General features: G+C 40.5%; 1 protein-coding gene across 2 annotated transcripts in view; it reads right to left on the bottom strand.

The window, feature by feature from the left end:
* The window catches only part of cdkal1 (CDK5 regulatory subunit associated protein 1-like 1), a 231,923-nt gene that overhangs the window by 149,322 nt on the left and 64,951 nt on the right, over positions 1-17,650 (bottom strand). For both annotated transcript variants that reach the window (XM_034127949.1, XM_034127948.1), the window contains 3 exons: positions 13,732-13,828; positions 9,411-9,459; positions 2,695-2,815 (listed from right to left, as the gene is read on the bottom strand). In XM_034127949.1, the coding sequence (XP_033983840.1) occupies positions 2,695-2,815; positions 9,411-9,459; positions 13,732-13,828 (267 nt within the window). The remainder of the gene's footprint in view (positions 1-2,694; positions 2,816-9,410; positions 9,460-13,731; positions 13,829-17,650) is intronic.

The raw sequence follows: 17,650 nt of genomic DNA, 5'->3' as shown, positions 1-17,650 counted from the left end.
TGCTCTCAATAATAATGCTGTATAGTGACTGCCTACCATGTATTTCATTAATAGTAAGAAAATACAGGTATTAAAATGTCATATAAAACATGTTCATATTTATTTATTAATGATTTAAGAGTTTTCCTGGACCCCCAGATAATGTGTGAAGGCACTTACCTGCAGCAGGTCTACGCTACTTTTGGTTAGAAAGCAAAGGGATGCATCCCTTATGGTCACAAAAAGACAAACTGACAACTAACGGGAGACATTAAAGGCCACACACACATTAATAGTTTCAAATATTCTCTTCTGACGCAGAAGCAGTTTAAAAAGGAACTACAACTGATGTTGTGCGTGTGTCTGTTTGTATGTCAGACAAAGATCTCTCTGTTTCTTCAGCGGACAAATGTCACCAATGATGTCACGACTGCCTGGGAGGAATTTTGAAAACAGATCATCTATAAGCAAAAACAGAGAGAGCACATTCTCTTTCTCTAGTTTCCTTAATACATGCGCACATTAAGATAAGTCAAATGTCAAAAATGTGAAATTAGTGACACCAATGACTGACGGACATATTCAAAGCACACATTGAGCTTTTAGTAATACCAGTGTTAGAGATTTGTCAACATCCCTTTCACCCAGTCAACATGTTTGTGTAATCCCCACGCACTTAGAGTTCCAGTTAAAAGAGTAACAGCAAAGGGATTTATTTGCAGCCAGCCTGACCCTTTCGAAAAACACCAGTGAGTTCATTTGGATCGGATACAGACCCCCTGTAGAGAGGCTGGCAAGGGACTGACATCTGCACACACATATAAACCGGTCACATCCAGACTGGAAGGCGCACAAAAGCACACACAGAAATGGCCAGTACACAAGCCCATAAAGCAAAAAAATGTGATGTTTAAATGTAAACGTGATTTGAGGTTAATCCAGACAGAGTGAGATGAGGTTTAAAAAAACATTCCATAGTTTACTTATTAGATTCTATTACACACATGTTTGACATTTCTATTTTAATTATGTTTTGCTTTTAATCTTTACTGTCATTTTCCTGTCGTTACACTGTAAATGTCCCTGATGTGGGACGAATGAGGGATTTCTGATTCTGAATCAACAACAATTATCAAAATGACACACTGAGGATGTATCAGGGCCAAAAACAGTGTGCCGGCATCTGATGTAGCTATTTATAAATACAATAATAAACTATGTGGCACTGGAGGAAATTGTATTCAAAATGTACAGGGGGCAGTGAATACAATTTGGCAGGGTCATCCTATACTAGGTACAGTAGTACTAAAATGTTTTTTGTTGGTTCACAAAGCTTCCAAGTTTAATTTTAAACACGCCACATTTGCTGCTGCTCAAAAGTGCAAGTTTGTCTGACAAATGACGGCTGATACAGTTGGATAACAGTTGTTCAAGGAGTTTAAGGTTTAGTGTAATCTAAGAAGAGATGAGATGTACCGACCACAAACATCTAGGGCAGTAGGCTCTTTGGGAAACCACACAGTGGTTTTTAATATTCACATGTTTTTGAGGCTGGGAGTATCATGAGTTTAGAAGAACATCTCCACACAATGTTCTTATGAATGAAAGGTAGACAAAAGTATAATTTGGGGAGTAGATCTCTGCTTATGGTGGACTTTAATGTTTGTTTTTAATTCATATTTTGGTCTATGTTCCCGATATAACAAACAATTTGAATGAATAACATTTATTGTTACCATGTCTTGAACTTAAGACATGGTGTTTAGAAAAACAAAAACTTGTTTACTTGACAGCTTGTGAACAAAACATTATTTATTTAAACCAAGAAAGCTATAGCTGTAGTCTCCACTAGCGTGTCTACAAGTGATTTATTTGCTTAGTGAGTCATACCATGAGTGTACCAACATTGAAGAAGCACAGGGGGATGATTGATGGATTATCATCAATGGAGGGGCCGGACACAGTGGAATTAGTCTGTCGTAACCTTTTTAACTAGCGCTCTGAGAATACAGCACGTGGGTTAGTAGAGACACATAGATCTGTAAACAACATGAAATTAGCCCATAAAAATGTGAGCCTACATGTGGGTTATGGTGTGTGTGCTGGAGCATCCACACATATTAACCTGGTAAAGTCTTTCTACCTATTTATCTATAGTATTTAACGAGAATATGTACATTTATTTATCTATCTAGACGATAAAATCTTATTTCCTTCCTTCATCACTTTTTATGGTAAACTATAAACATTGTAGACACAACAGAAATGTTTTTAAATAAACTGACAGGGGCCTAACAGGCAAAACTCCAAAGAATTGTAACAAAAGAATACAAAAAAAAAGGGGACGAAGGAAAGAGGTGTATTTATGTACCGGTAGCTGTGTGTTTTTTTCCTTCTTTCATGATATAAGTGAAAGGAAAGCAGAGACAAAACACTTGTCACCTGTTGGGTTTCCATTACATATACATTTGAATAACAAACTGCACTATGAGCACATGCACATAAAAACACCGTACTACACAAACGTATCCCAGAGAAGCCATGTGAAATTGATCAAATTAGAAGCACAGAGGGGCTCTGTTTAAGTGGCTGTGCAAAGAGAGAGAGAGCACAGACACCATAAAGCGGAATGGCAGGGAAGCAGTGAAATTGAATTCACACTTAAAGCTGAATATTTTATGGGTGGTGTTCTCCGTGTGTGTGTCTGTATCCTACCCTGTGTTAATGGAGATGATCTCGATGAGAGGGTTCTTCCTGATCTTGGGAAGGTCCAGTCTTGCGCCACCAAGCCTCCGGCCTCCATCTTTCTTCTGACCCAGCAGACGAACTGAGTGACCTGAAAACGACAAACACCCCTTTAATGCATATTCCTATTGAGACTAGTTTACTTCCGCTGTTACCTTTTCTCTTAAGTGTACTTGTTGTACATGTGACAGCAGGGCCTATGTGTGAAGTGGTGCCCAGATGTAAGCATATGCATATTACAATTACTTCAAGTTAAATATAATTTAGTTGTCCTGTTTAAATTGAATTTAAATCTTTGCTTGAAAGAACCAACAGCTGGAGCTGATTATTCACAGTGTTTGTGAGTAAACAATTAAGGAAAATGGAGATAACGGTAAAAAGGACTGTATGGATGGTCGCATCACTTCAATTTTGAAAGTTCAACTACTAGATAGCCAAAAAAAGCCTTTGTTAGACTTGTCTCATCCAATCAGAATAGGGCAGAATACTATGTCAGAGCAGACACAATTTCATAAAGTAATGGTAAATAGAGACATAAATGAAAAGGCTTGGAGGTGCATTAAATGGCATAAAAGGCACACCCCTGGTATCAGGTGAACATTCATTCAGTTAAGGGGGAAGATGAAAGCACAAAGTGGGAAGTAAGGAAAGAACATTATATTTCTTTCTGAAGGAAACTCCACTGATACTACCAAGATATTTCATACATGAGGAACTAATGCAGGCCGACAGGAACAAGGGGATATAAAATAAAAGAGGCCTATTTCACTGAGATCTTTTGTCAACTGCATATTGTACAACTCCAAATTTAGTAGCGTATTACTCAGTAGATAGCAAATGAAAACCGATAGCAGAGTCAAATAGCTAATAGCTAGTGATGTCCAGCCGTTGAGATGCAGTAATCTCTCCTCTCCAACCATCTAATAGAATACCAGCTAGAGGGTGTGCAAGATGGAGGCGTTGAGGGATGGAATTGTCTTCCTGTTTTCATCCGCTTTACATGGGTCTCCTGGGAGGGTGGGCTCAGGGCAGGAAGCGTAGCTATCAATTGGTAGATAAAAATGACAATCTGCCCCAGAGGAGGACAAAGAGCCAATCGGTGAGGCGTGACTGGTCGTAATATCCCAGTACAAGCAAGGAAATTAGAAAAAACTTCCCTCATGGAATACAGCTGGGACTTAACGCGTGTTCGGCCCTGCTCTCTTATAGCTAGCTATCTGCGTCTCCATCTCTGGTCCTTTAAACACGGATTTAAAATTCATGAGAGCTCTTTTATTGTTTGCTCTATAACCGTTGCTCCATCTGTTGACTGATCGATCAGTTCATCTATTCATTAATACTTCCTTTAAAATCTAGGCTTCACATTTCCGCCTGCTCTTTAGCTGCTGCTGATAACATTTTATCAGAAGTATTTTTGAATGTATTATGTGGGAGAGAAGTAAGTTAAGAAATGATTTCATATTAATTTAATTGTTTATTTAGCAGGGACAATGCACATTAATGAACACTTAAAACAAAGATGATGGCTAAAGGATGACTTTTTTGAGGAACATTTTCTTCTTGATTGTAAGCCCAGAGTATTTTAACTGCATTGTCTTTTTAGTAGCAATACAAATGTGTTGCCTTTTGTTTGAAACTTTATTATGCTCTATCCAAATAAAGGTGAAAACACTGAAGTAAATAGAAATGAGAATCATACCCATGTGCTGTGAAAAACTACACAATTGTGCAATCTAACAAGTAATGTATCAATCACACAACTTATTCTAAGTAGCCACAAATTGGCAGGCTATTACAATGGGAACCTAACCATGATGGCATGCATGCTCACGCTGAAAAAAAAGCACGTTTTGAAGATATGCAACTTTACTGACTGAAAAAAGGCTCGACAGTAATGTATCTTTAGCTCAGGCCTGGGAAGGATTGGTTTCATTCTGATACGACAATTATTTCTAATGATTAAGGCCAAGGGAGAATAAAGTTATCGGTATATAGCGATACATATTCCTTTCAGGAATAAGCAATTACCATTAGGGTGTTACATTTCCCTTGGAAAGAACTTGGAATTTGTCATTACTTGTATATTCATTTTGTATGCCTCTAAAACTGCACAGGACCCCTGACTGCCATGCATGACTCAAGAAATAATCTCACTACCAGCATGGAATCACTCTAGTAGTGAACCCAAAGCCAAATTCAATTTCAGGGCCTAGGGGACCATGAATGGGAAGCAAGAGATAAAATAGCTAACTTGAGTTGCTGAATAAAACTGGAGAATGCTGTCCTATTTTGTCATCTCAATTACAGAGTTTAGAGAGGCCAACTGCTGTGAGGGGCAACCCTGCATACACACAGAAAGACACATCACTATACCACATGTTCTAGTTACTGACTACCCTCCTCCTTTCCTTCCTGTTTTTCCCAATCTCTCTTTCCTTTGTTCTTTTCTATCCTTCATAAATACAAACGGACATAAATCCTTCTATCCTAACGGCCCATTATAACATGCTGGAGGAAAGGCAAGGATAGATGGAGGGAAAGGTAGATGGATGGTCGGTTGGATGATGATAGAAAAAAAAAACACATCACAGATGAGGGATGTGCGGGATAGCCAGATGGATGGTTGGATCAGAGGTAGGGCGCTAAAAGACTGACCCGTTGACCTGTGTCTGATGTCTCATAAGTGGCAGGTCTTGCTGTGCTCCCTTGTTTGATTGTAAAGCAGTAGTCAGAAACGGGGGGGGGGGGGGGCACATAGGAAAGAAGGGGCAGAGGTGGAGGATGAGGAGGACACAAGGGGTGTAATGATGCTCATTTATTCCCTCTATAGAACAGGTAATTAGATATGTATAACTGTCCTTGAAAAGGCGGTTTAGGTTAATGCCGGATGTCAGTTGGAATTCAAAAATCAAATGAATTCATAACAAATCTACGCAGTGTTGTTATGCAAACATTTCAAAAGAGCATTTCCTTTAAAAAGATATATCACACACGGGGCTTTGATGCTTGACAATGACAAGCTCCTTCACAGGGCTTTGTTTTGTCGGTTCTCAAAAGGAGGTCACTGTGCATTTAAAGACTATGTTCAACCTGCAGATGACTTAAAAATATATGTGCTTTTGAAATGCACTTCATTTCCTCTTCCCCCTGTCTAACTGTCTCTTTCTATTCAGCCTTGTGTTTATTCTCACACTTTATTTGTTCAGCATTGATACATGTAAACAGTTTGTTTATCCTGGTGAAATAAGGATCATGAGGTTATATGGGTGCCTTATAGCCTCTGAACTGGAGCTAAGTAGATACATTAGCCTGTGTAACCTCTTCTGCCCCCTCGTTCTATGTCACGCACGCACACACTAAATCGAAACCCTTTCTAAAAGATCAACTAATATAAGGTGAAATTGTATCATGCGACGTTATCATCTCAGTGAGAAAAGATCAATATTAGGCCAATAAGACACATCAAAATGGCACTATAAAAAAAGAGGAACCGCGGTTATTTATTAATGGTGCAAAGATCAGACTTCAGTGGAAATCTGTGTTCCTTGAAGAGTGAAAACATAAATAAAACATATTTTCTAGCCTTTGTATGCGTTTCTGTATACAATTATTTTCTTGATTAAAAATGTAAACATTCGTCCCCTGAATTTCCCGCTTCATATAGCCAATTCTTCGTGTTATCTTGTTTGGTGAGCATCACTAAAAGACATTACATTTGGCTAGGTGCCCTTGCAAAAGTGTGCATCCATGGGGCAATTAATGATTTTTTATAGATCTTCTATAGGGCTTGAAAAACAAGAAAAGGTAAAAGATGTGTTTGTTGTTAGCAAGTATACACATCTGGCAAAGCTTTACAACTAAACAAAATATTGATTTGGATAAGCACGCTAGCAGCCACAGTAACATTACCAACTGAATTCAGGGTTTCCCACACATAGACTATACTTGGGCGGGCCGCCCAGGTATTTTAACGGCCGCCCAAGTATATTTCGCGACCCATTTAGGTTTTTATTTATTTTTTATTCGTCCGTGACCACGACGCCATCTGCGATCGATTAACTTGTGGACAATGATCCCTCGCTCTACGCCTCCTGTACCCAGTCCCGGACTGGCCATCGGGAGGACCGGGGGGTTTCCCGATGGCCTGACCTGTTAAGTGGTCTGCCTCACACAGGGTGACTGGCTGTCTACATGATGTGGCCTGCCGACATGGCCACTGTCATACAGATCATAAATCAAAGCCCTTGATTGGTCTCTGTGTGTCATTCAGCTCAGGTGAGGTAAAGGACTCTCTGAGTGTTTAGATAGTTAACTTAGTCTAAGTTGTCAGTGGGTCTCAAACGGTTTGGTCACCATTTATGTAAACACATATTTCCATTGAGGGGGTAGTAAAATATGCATGAATAAATTAAAAAAAAAGTTAACTAGGCGAAAAAAGGTAACTTTTAAAACTTGTTGAGAGCTAAAACTAGTCTTTGCTGCTGCCTCAAAGAGGAGCAGGGAGAGAGGAGGGAGACAGGTGAGGCTGATTCAGGAGCACAGACACACTCACAACTATAAATGAACCATAAATAAATAAATAAACAAGTTTAATGTTTTTTCATATTGGAAATGGTATGTTATTGGTTATGGCCATGATTTTATGATTATTGAAATGTATACAGTTCTGTTTCATATAGGTGTTCCCATAGATCTAGCCTCTTTATTTTCCCCTCAAAGTGCACCAGATTGATGCATTTAACTCCAAAATTAAAAAGTAAATCTTACCGGGGGAGCATACCCCCGGACCCCCCTAGAGGATTTGAGGTCCACCCCCACTTAAAATCACATGGATAGGTTCCTAAATACATTTACAATTTTTTTTAAATAGTAACCCATGTCCATATGTTTATTTGTGGGTAGTAGATTTAAACTATAGGGCTATCACTATGGGCCCTGCCTGTACCTGTTCGCTCTGCCATGGCGTGAAGGGTCTGCTAACAGACCCAAGTATATTTCAGATATGTGGGAAACACTGGAATCCCTGACGCTGCACAGTGCCAGCCACCACACACTGGGCAGTAGTTGTAATGTTGCATGACTGAGTAAATGTTAAGTACTGTGAGCATGCTCAGCAACCCAACTTGAGATAAGTTCAGGATAAAAAGCCCTGCCATTTATAACACGTAGTAACTTGAGCTTTATGTTTTCAGTTTTACAGTAGTGAAGAATGCTTATGGAGTGACAGTTGTAAAGTTCCCTTTGAGCCGCGATCCAAACTGAATACATAGTCTCACACCTCAAGAAACAAGCTCGTAAAAGCACACCAGTACTCCTGTCATGTGGAAAACAGACCTGCAAGCAATTTTGGTGAAGCAAAGAAGTGTGTCTATTAGCAGTTCATTGAAGTAAGTATTTTAGTAGCCATTACCAAAGGCAAATCCCCTAGCTTAAAGCTTTATGCCCAGGCCTCCGAGCTGGAATAACAGTTCTCAGTTTATACGAGGTCATAAAGAACTGTAATGATACCGGGGAAATTAGTTTCTATGAAGGGGGCTAAGGAGGGAGCAAAGAGAAAGGAAGGAGTGCAGAAGGGATGGAACAGGGCAGTGAGAAAGCAGAGGGAGGAGGAAGAAAGGAAGGAGGGAGATCAAAAGATGCTGAGGAACAGGAAAGGGAGGGAAAAGGAAAGAACAGGAAAATCATAGAGAAGAAAGAGAGACTGAAAGTCACAGTGTACATGTGTGAATGTGAGTGTGTGTGTAGCCAGATGATTTAGGGTGGATGACACATTGTAAAATTAAGCCTCAATTCAGCTGTCCTTCATTAGAGGGAAGCCTGCAGTGCAAACTAGTGACACACACACACACACACACACACACACACACACACACACACACACACACACACACACACACACACACACACACACACACACACACACACACACACACACACACACACACACACACACACACACACACACACACACACACACACACACACACACACACACACACACACACACACACACACACACACACACACACACACACACACACACACACACACACACACACACACACACACACACACACACACAAAACTCAATCTGTTCTTTATTAGAGAACAGCTGGGGGTGTGTGACAGCTTGACTGGACACTCTCACACTGTAAACTCAGCCTGACCTTCATTAAACAGTTAAGTGCCGTGGTTCACTAACAGTTTAAATGGATGACCTAATCACTGCCATGTGAGTCTGTCTTTTAAGACGGAGAAGACAGCTTAACTAGCTACTCAGACAGTGAGATCTGAAAGCAACACTGATGACTTCTCTTTTAAAACCACAATGTCAATCCTAACACTGTGTCGAGAAATGGAGTCAACAATTAGTTTTAAATGACTTTGTTTCATGAAATGTACCATTGAGATCAGCTGCTCTGGAATATCTCATTTTGTCACCAAAAGCATACTCCTGCAGATCTTTGAACAATACTGAATCATCTAATAACACTCTAGCTGATACTTTGTTGATAGTAATTGCTCTGAATCAAATGTCTCCAAATGTTAATTGTGAGAAGGAAACATTTCCAATTCCAACAATGAAGGGACTCTCGTTCATTCATTCATTAGCTGATCAATGCATTGCTGCTTATTCACTCATACAATGAGTGCTTCTTTGTGTATGTGTATGTGTGTTGAAATACCTTTAATTGCCTCGTCCACTACTTCCACCACACGATCAATCTGTTGGACCTGAAGCACAGACAGACACACATAGGAAAAGTTTATTGATGCCGACAAACCGAGTCCACACAGCCGAACAAAGGGCGGATATTGACAACACACAAACAATCAAGGTGGGCATGTAAATATACACAAAAAGCAATATGCAGTATGCACACAGACAAATGAGTGAAAACAAATACAAACACACACAGTTTTCTCCAGCCAGGATTAAGTGATATAGATTTCCTTAATGTCAAATGTGTCTATGTAGCTGCAACAGCAATCATATTATGTATTGACAGAAACACAGTCTAGCAGCAGGATTTCATTGATGAGAACCAAGAAGCAGGAACAGGAAGATGTAGAGAGGGTGTCATATATACACTTATCCTTAAATGGTAAGACAATGACTAAAACTGAATCATGTTATGATCAATCAACAGTGTTTTTTTCACACTTTGCGATCCATGCAGAACATCCTACAGCTATGTTGTAAAGAAATGAGGCAAGAAGAGACTATTAGGTATTTTTATATTCCATTGAGAACAGCACTTATTTTACAAATCTACCATCCTTCTACTAATAATCTGGAGAGGAAAGGGTGGGTAGTGAGCCAGAAGAGGATGGAGCGAGGGATATGTAAGTAGTAGAGAAACTAATTTCCCTGCTATTATTTCTCCTGTTGTTCCACCCAGCATGCCTTCCACCTCTAATCCGCTCACTTTCTCTATTCTTAGAGGTCCAGGCTCTGGCCCTTGGCAACCCCGCTCAATGTCTCCAGGCCCATTACCCAGAGTAACTCTTCTTTCAAACACACTCACAGATGCACACTGTGCCTTGTAGGCAGTCGTTTTATGCACACTGAGATAAAAACCTATTTTCTTCTAATGGCCAGGCAATCTGGGTTCATTCAGAGCAGCAGCGGGTGTCCCTGCTCACAGCAGGGTTTGGGTATTGTTCACATTTTAGCAATTAATTCAGATCTCACTTTTCAATTATGGTTCTTAGCGAATGCTGCTTTATGCACCTGGAATTGTGTTTGAGTAAGAATAAATATATATGTGTTGGGAAAAGTACTATTTTCAGTAGATCTAGGCTTTCATAGAAAGTGTTCTGTTAAAAGTTATTATTTTAGGTAAGAAGTAAAGATATATATTTATAAACTATTCTGCCATTTGGAAATGGGATGTAAAAGTACCATTAGGTCCTTTCTTCTTTCCGCCAAGCATACACTCACACATTACCAAAGGCTATCACAATGCTAAGAGCGAGCATCTGTAGTAACTTATATATTATAAGTAAACTAATATTATCCTTTACATTACTAGCTTATGGATAAAGCAAAATAAAAATAAGAAAAACATTAACGCAACACATCTATCGTGGTGAGCTGTCAACTTGTGTGGCATGATACACTCAGAGTAAACAATGAAAAATGAATATAATTTGTAAGTTATAGGAAAAAGATAAAAGGAACACAAACTGGGGTCACTTATTCATAGGTACAAAATACATGGTAAAACGACTGATGTGTGTATTTCTCAGGGTTACAACATTGCTTACACACCGAAATACTCTGATTACCTAACATGCAGAGTGTGCGCCTTGTCTGTGTGTCTGTGTGTCTGTGTGTCTCAGATACAGGATGCGACATGTCCAGTTCAGAGTCACGAAACACTGTAGTCTTGCGTGACTGACTGTGTACCTTACACACAATACACGGTCATCCTTCACAGCAACTTCAGACAGGAACACGCAGGACAAATACACACACAGGTCAATTAAACCCGAATGAGTTCAACAGGAAGCACTTTTATTGTTTAACTACACCCCTTATCTAGCCGTTAGTGCAATCACAATATACAAATTCTACGACTGGTGATTTGCATTCTGATTTGCATAAGTCACCAACTGTCACAGTCATTGTGTGGCTGATTGTAACTACCATGGATACACAAGGGGAGCGGGTGCATACTCCTATACCTCCGTCTGTGTCTGTTAGCATGTGTGCCTGTTCATGCATGTGTCCAGCCATGTGTGTGTGTGTGTTTCAATGCATAATCCAATCTACTCATGACAATGAAAGGACCGACAGTGGGAAACTTTCCAGATGTTTTTGCCTCGCCCTGAAGGCTATTACATAGTCTGTTTATCTGAATGTAATTATATTATACATACATGCCACTGGATTTGAATGTAATTATGTTACACGGTGGCATGTTTACTTAAATGGAATAACATTATTTATAGTAGAAGATATTTAACGTGACATTTGAGACACCCATCTATCCCCTCCCCCCCACCCATTATGTTTAAGAGCAATCAACTGATATATTGGACCGTTTGATTTATCGCCATTTTCATCAGGGCAGTTTGTATTTTATGAAGAAAATATGTGAAATTAAGATCAAGGTTTTTTCTGCTGTGATTTACAAGGCACAGCTTGGAGCTTTAAGAGGATAGAGTGAAAAGAAACAATGAATCCATATGTGTTCTTAATTGACCAACTGTTTGCTTTCTTTGGCATGCAGGATATGTCTTTAGTGTCTTCTTAACATTTTAATGTGTGGCACAATGTTTGTAAAACCCATTGTTGAACTACAAGGCACGTTTTAACCACTTCATATGTTTTTTTTACTGAAGGATAGCAATACAAACTTTACATTCACCCATAACTAAATATTAGATGTGAAACTCAAGATCATTTAGCAGGATTAGCAGGATCCAGCAGATAGAAAAAACAACTCTTTATTTAACAAACATCATCAGTCAATTATTTAAAGGGGACCTATCATGCAAAATGCACTTTTGTACGTCTTTTATACATGAATATGTGTCCCCGGTGTTCCAGGGAACTCACCAAGTGTCAGAAAACACAACCCTCTCTATTTTCCTCCATACCCAAATCGCTAAAAAAGGGGCTGCAACGGATCTGATAAAAACTGATCCAGATTTGAACACTGTCCTGACGTCAGGACGGTGGCGCTACGGCTATTGGGCCAACTCCACCAATCAGGAGGAGACAGCCACGGCCATTGCCGTTCGAAAGCGCTGGAGACGCTGTAGTACATATGCCAGGCCTGTAGGTGGTGCTGTAGTCTGCCACAAAAGCAGCGAAGAAGACTTCCCGCCCATAGTTACCATGGTTACCCTTCTGTTTATTCTCCGCTGTGGCTTTTTTTCTCCCTCCCCGAGGCAAGCGTTTGCTCCCGCTGCTTTAATTCAATGCAATCCCTCCCCGTCGAGGCAAGCACTGTAATTCTCTCCGGTTAGTCCACCAGCAGATGACAAACACCCACCTCTCCGCCTCCTCCAAGGAACGAGGGGACCGTGCGGCAGAGTTTCAGTTTCAGTTTGTTTCGCCGGTCAAGATGTCCGTTAAAGTTGAAATCTTCCGGACAAAATTAGAAAAGTGCCGGTCAAAGGTCTTCTTTGTTATTTATTGAGCTTTAAAATAAATGAATAACGACTCTATATAATAAAACACGGAGGACGGAGATCTCTTTTTCTCCCCCTCTTCTGACAGCCCAGCAGCTGATCAGAGCACGTCTCCCCTCTCCTGCAGGGGGGCGTGGTCAGCAGAATCAGACCCGTAGACAGCAAACAGCACATAGAGCGAAATGAGGCATGGCTAAAATGCATGATCTGTTTGGTATATTGAAAACAGAAACGTATAAATATACCTTATATAGGTATGGCCCTACAATATATCATTTAAATATAGCATGATAGGTCCACTTTAAGGAGGAAAACTAATTTCACTTTTAAATAGAAATAACCTTGACACATCCTTTCCATTCATATTCTTAACTTTGTCCTCTGGCACTCTGTCCTCAAGTGACACTTTCTTACTTTAAAGTAAAAAAGTAAGTGTACCCGCCCTCTATCTCTCATACCTTTCTTTATCCTTCCATCATAAATCCTTCTTTCTTTTCTACTTCCCATCATGTTCATTCTGGTACTTGTAGTTGTGTCTCTTGGGGGGGGCTATTGATCAAACAAGCGGCAGGAAGGCCAGAATTGAACGACACAGCAGGGTGGCAGCCAGGTGAATGACAGGTCAAACCATGTGTGTGTGTGTGTGTGTGTGTGTGTGTGTGTGTGTGTGTGTGTGTGTGTGTGTGTGTGTGTGTGTGTGTGTGTGTGTGTGTGTGTGTGTGTGTGTGTGTGTGTGTGTGTGTGTGTGTGTGTGTGTGTGTGTGTGTGTGTGCGTGTGACAGACATACGGTTTAGCCACATTACTCAGATTATTTCTTTCATACAAGTGAATCAAAGCCCCACACAAACACATATACATACCCCGATGATGCTGAGTCCTTTTAGGTAGTCCATCCGTGGCTGAGCCTGGGGAACACAACCTGCTACTACCACCTTCTTCTGCTGTTCCTGGGCTTTTCTGTAGAAACAAAGGCAGAGAAAAACATAGAAAAGGAGATCAATTTTAGTAGGTAACTTTACATTTGTGCACAAAAAGAAAGCGACATTTCCAGCAAAATGTTTTTGATTTACACAAGTAAAAAATGATATGATAGTGTAAGAAAAGACAGCAAGTACATGACAAGCACAATGCTTCCTTTAAAGAATTCCCCTTGCAACCAAGTGGGTGAATATAAATCAGGAACTTCACTATAACATCTCTAAAGTGACATATCCCATTTGCAGTATTCCATTTCACTAAAGCACAGATAGACACATAAAAAGGTAATCCAATTTTGGTAAACCATTAATACAGTTATAATTGCTTGATGGGGCTGAAAAGCATGTGCGTACAAACACACAGTGAATGAGAGCGCACGTGTGAATCGTGTTTCAAATATAAAAACACCTAAGAAGCATCATCAATCAGGAAAGAAAGGCTGGATTTGCTGTATTAAGAGGAAATGAGGCAGAAAACACTTAAGAGCATTGTTGACAGTTTCCCAAGGCACAGGGCCGGTATAGTCTATGGTTGCACATGGAGAAGCAGATACTTCTGTCAGTAACGGTCTGTGTGACAAAGGAACACCATGTTAAACACTTGTGGACGTTTTCTACTTCAGTGAAAACCGTTTTGGTTTCCCTGGTGGTATGTTAGCTATTCGCTCCTGAAATGTCCATGAGGAGAATTACCTCAAGGTAATTCCTATAGTGCAAATTGGGTTTGTTATGTCCAACACATCAAACTGAGGTATGGCAGGATTTTGTTTCTAGTTTAAGATGAAAACTATTAATTCACAATTATTAATAAACAGTAGAATTGAAGCATTAATGTAAGAAAGGCTAATTTGACTGGCAACATGTTTTTTTGAATGGACATAGTATAACAAGTAGGGAGTCATCTTTACCATCTTCTAGGAGATAGGACCATAGTGGAGTAGATTACATCAATGAAATTCCAACAATAACTAAAACAACTGCCATACTAACGGGGACCAAAAATGCTAATTTAATTATGTTTTGTCAAATTATTCTAACAAGTGCTTATGAACTTAATTAACATAGTCTCATGCCATATTTGAACTTTAATGAAGACAGTTCAGCCAGTGACAGAGGAGTTTATGAAAGAGCTGTATGGTAGAGTGCAGCCATACATGTTAATAGAAAGTTAATTTCAGCCAATATAAGGTTGAGCAAAAAGGCCAATGTTAACACAGAACACCCTCCTGGCTACGTAATCTCCTTGGAGCCAGAGACAAATTATATGTACCTTTATCTAAGATCTGCTAGAACTGTAATTGATACATAATGTTTGATCGTAGTGCAACGGATTATATGCATACGTGTGCATGTGGAAGGGTGAGAGAGAAAAAAGTACTGTGATAAGTGTGATGGGAAAACAGAGCAGCCCTTGTCTGATGAGACATTCTGTGAAACATGATAGAGACAGCAGATGAAAAGAATAACATTGTTTTTGTCAGACAAAATAGGTCACCATCACTTCTGATGACAAAAAACATAAGCAAGCCTAAACTGGGGATTTATAACACAACGCTCAGTGTCAAACATTCATTAACAGTTATGCACGGCGTGAAGTTGTCATTGGCAAAAGAGTTAACACTGATGAGCTGTTTTATAATGAATTATATTAGGAATAAAAGTAGCACTAAAAATCCCATTGTCAAGATGATTTGAATTAAAAAGGGCTGGAGCAATAAAATAAAGCAAATAGTGAAGCAAACCATAATGTGCGTGTGTGTGTGCGTGTGCGTGTGCGTGTGCGTGTGTGCGCGTGCGTGTGTGTGTGTGCGCGTGTGTGTGTGTGTGTGTTTGCCTGTGTGTGTGTTTGCCTGTGTGCATGTGGATCTATGTGAGTCTTTATGTCACCTCCAGTTAGTGGCAGTGAGATTTGAGACACTCGGTCTGTCTGACAAAAGCTTTTGGAGGAGCTGCCCAGACTCCGCCATGAATCTTTAATAATGAAGCCTCCTGACAGCTGGAGCAGGAGAGAAAGGGAGAGATGGAAGAGGGGGGGGCTGTGAGGGAGGGAGGAATCGTGGGAGGAGGACAGAGGAGGAGCAGTGAAACTGGATGCAAACTGTCAGTTGTGTTTTAATTCAGACTATGTTTGTATTCTCCAGAAAAACAAAGAGATAGTGACGGTGGAGGAGGTGGAGAAGGTGTGTGAGAGAGCAGAGTGAGGGGAGAGAGAAAAGGAAAGTAGACAACTCACATTTTAATGAATAAATGAAGGCAGAAATATAGTGTTTGTTTAATGATTGTGTTGATTATTCAGAGCCATTTATATTATTCAGGGTTATTTTAGTGAATTGTCTCATCTTTACTGCTCACTCTAACCCTCTCTTAGCAAACATGTGTTGAGAAGGTAACAACAAATCACTTAAAGGTGGGGTAGGTAAGTTTGAGAAACCGGCTCGAGATACACTTTTTGTTATATTCCATGGTATGCTCTTAACATCCCGATAGCAATGAATATCTTAAGTGCTTTGATAAAAAATCCATAAAAAAATGTCATCTGTGGAAGCCGTAGTACAGTAAAAAGCACGACCAATCATTTTAGCCGGCCCGGCTAAAATAACTGGATGGCCTACCTGCCTGTCAGCACATCTGTGCACAAGAAAGAAAACAAGAATCAGACAAAAAAAGGGATAATGCCTTCTTAGAGTAGCGTATCTTCCACACACTTTTACACATGAAGGACTCACACTGGCAGCACTGCACACGCAGACACACACTCACAGTAGGGGTGCGTCTGCATAATTCACACCGTCTCTTGCCAAAAAGCGCCAAACGCTCCTTTAATGCGCTCCTCGCTCCCCGCCCACAGACTCAGAGCCGGAGCTGACACAGCGAGTAAGCAGACAGCGCCTGAGCCATCGCCTCGGCGCCCCAGGGGGAACAGGCCAATCACGTCGCACACAGTTTGTGGATGGGATGAGATGGAATGGGATTATGCGATGCCGTTGCCGTGGCGATACTTTTGAGCCCGATTGAGCGCACGATGCCAGTGACCCGGACCAGAGCAGATGCCCCCCGAGATCTGAGGACGAGGTGTGTGTGTGTGTGTGTGTATATGTGTGTGCATGCGTGAATGTGCACACACGTGTTTCCTTGGCTTCCTTGGCACCTCGCCCTAAATCTCTGCAGCCGCCTGTCAACTCTGTGTTACTGCCCTCCATAGCCTCAAGACCACACACACGCACCCACACACAGGGTCCGAACACCCACATGCTCCGAACATACTGCACATACACATACCAAGGGTTAGAGAGGCAAAAGCAAGCAGAGGTCCATACATACATGCATGACCTCTGTGCTGTGTATGTATAGTAGGGAGAAGTGCTGTACATACTGGTTTTTAACAGCTGAGTGGACACAGTGAATCAGTCAAATTAGAGCGGACTAAATGTCCAACTGAATTGATCAGGTTGACTTGGAGAAGCCCTGTGCTGTAAATATGACATTAAAATAACTCAAGGCATTAAGATGCACCACATAACATGACCTATATAATGGCCTCTTCAACTTTCTCAGAACAAAACTTGAAGTGAAAGAGAGGCCATTACTCTGTGGGTTATGGCGGTCTTCTATAGGGCCTTTCACCACTGTTTGGGAAATGTAGAGACATCATCATATAAATGAGACACCAAGCTGATCGCAACTGCCACAAATGTTTCACATCCCAAAAAGCGGTCTATGAAAATGTAACAAAATATGCTCTGTTTTATTTCTTATTTTTATATTAAGTGGTTATTATTTTCGTTATGCACAAGTCCTGATG

Source organism: Trematomus bernacchii, unplaced genomic scaffold, assembly GCF_902827165.1.
Source record: "Trematomus bernacchii unplaced genomic scaffold, fTreBer1.1, whole genome shotgun sequence".
Taxonomy (NCBI): domain Eukaryota; kingdom Metazoa; phylum Chordata; class Actinopteri; order Perciformes; family Nototheniidae; genus Trematomus; species Trematomus bernacchii.
Note: the sequence above shows the minus strand (reverse complement) of the source record. Positions and strands in the feature narration are given on the sequence as shown.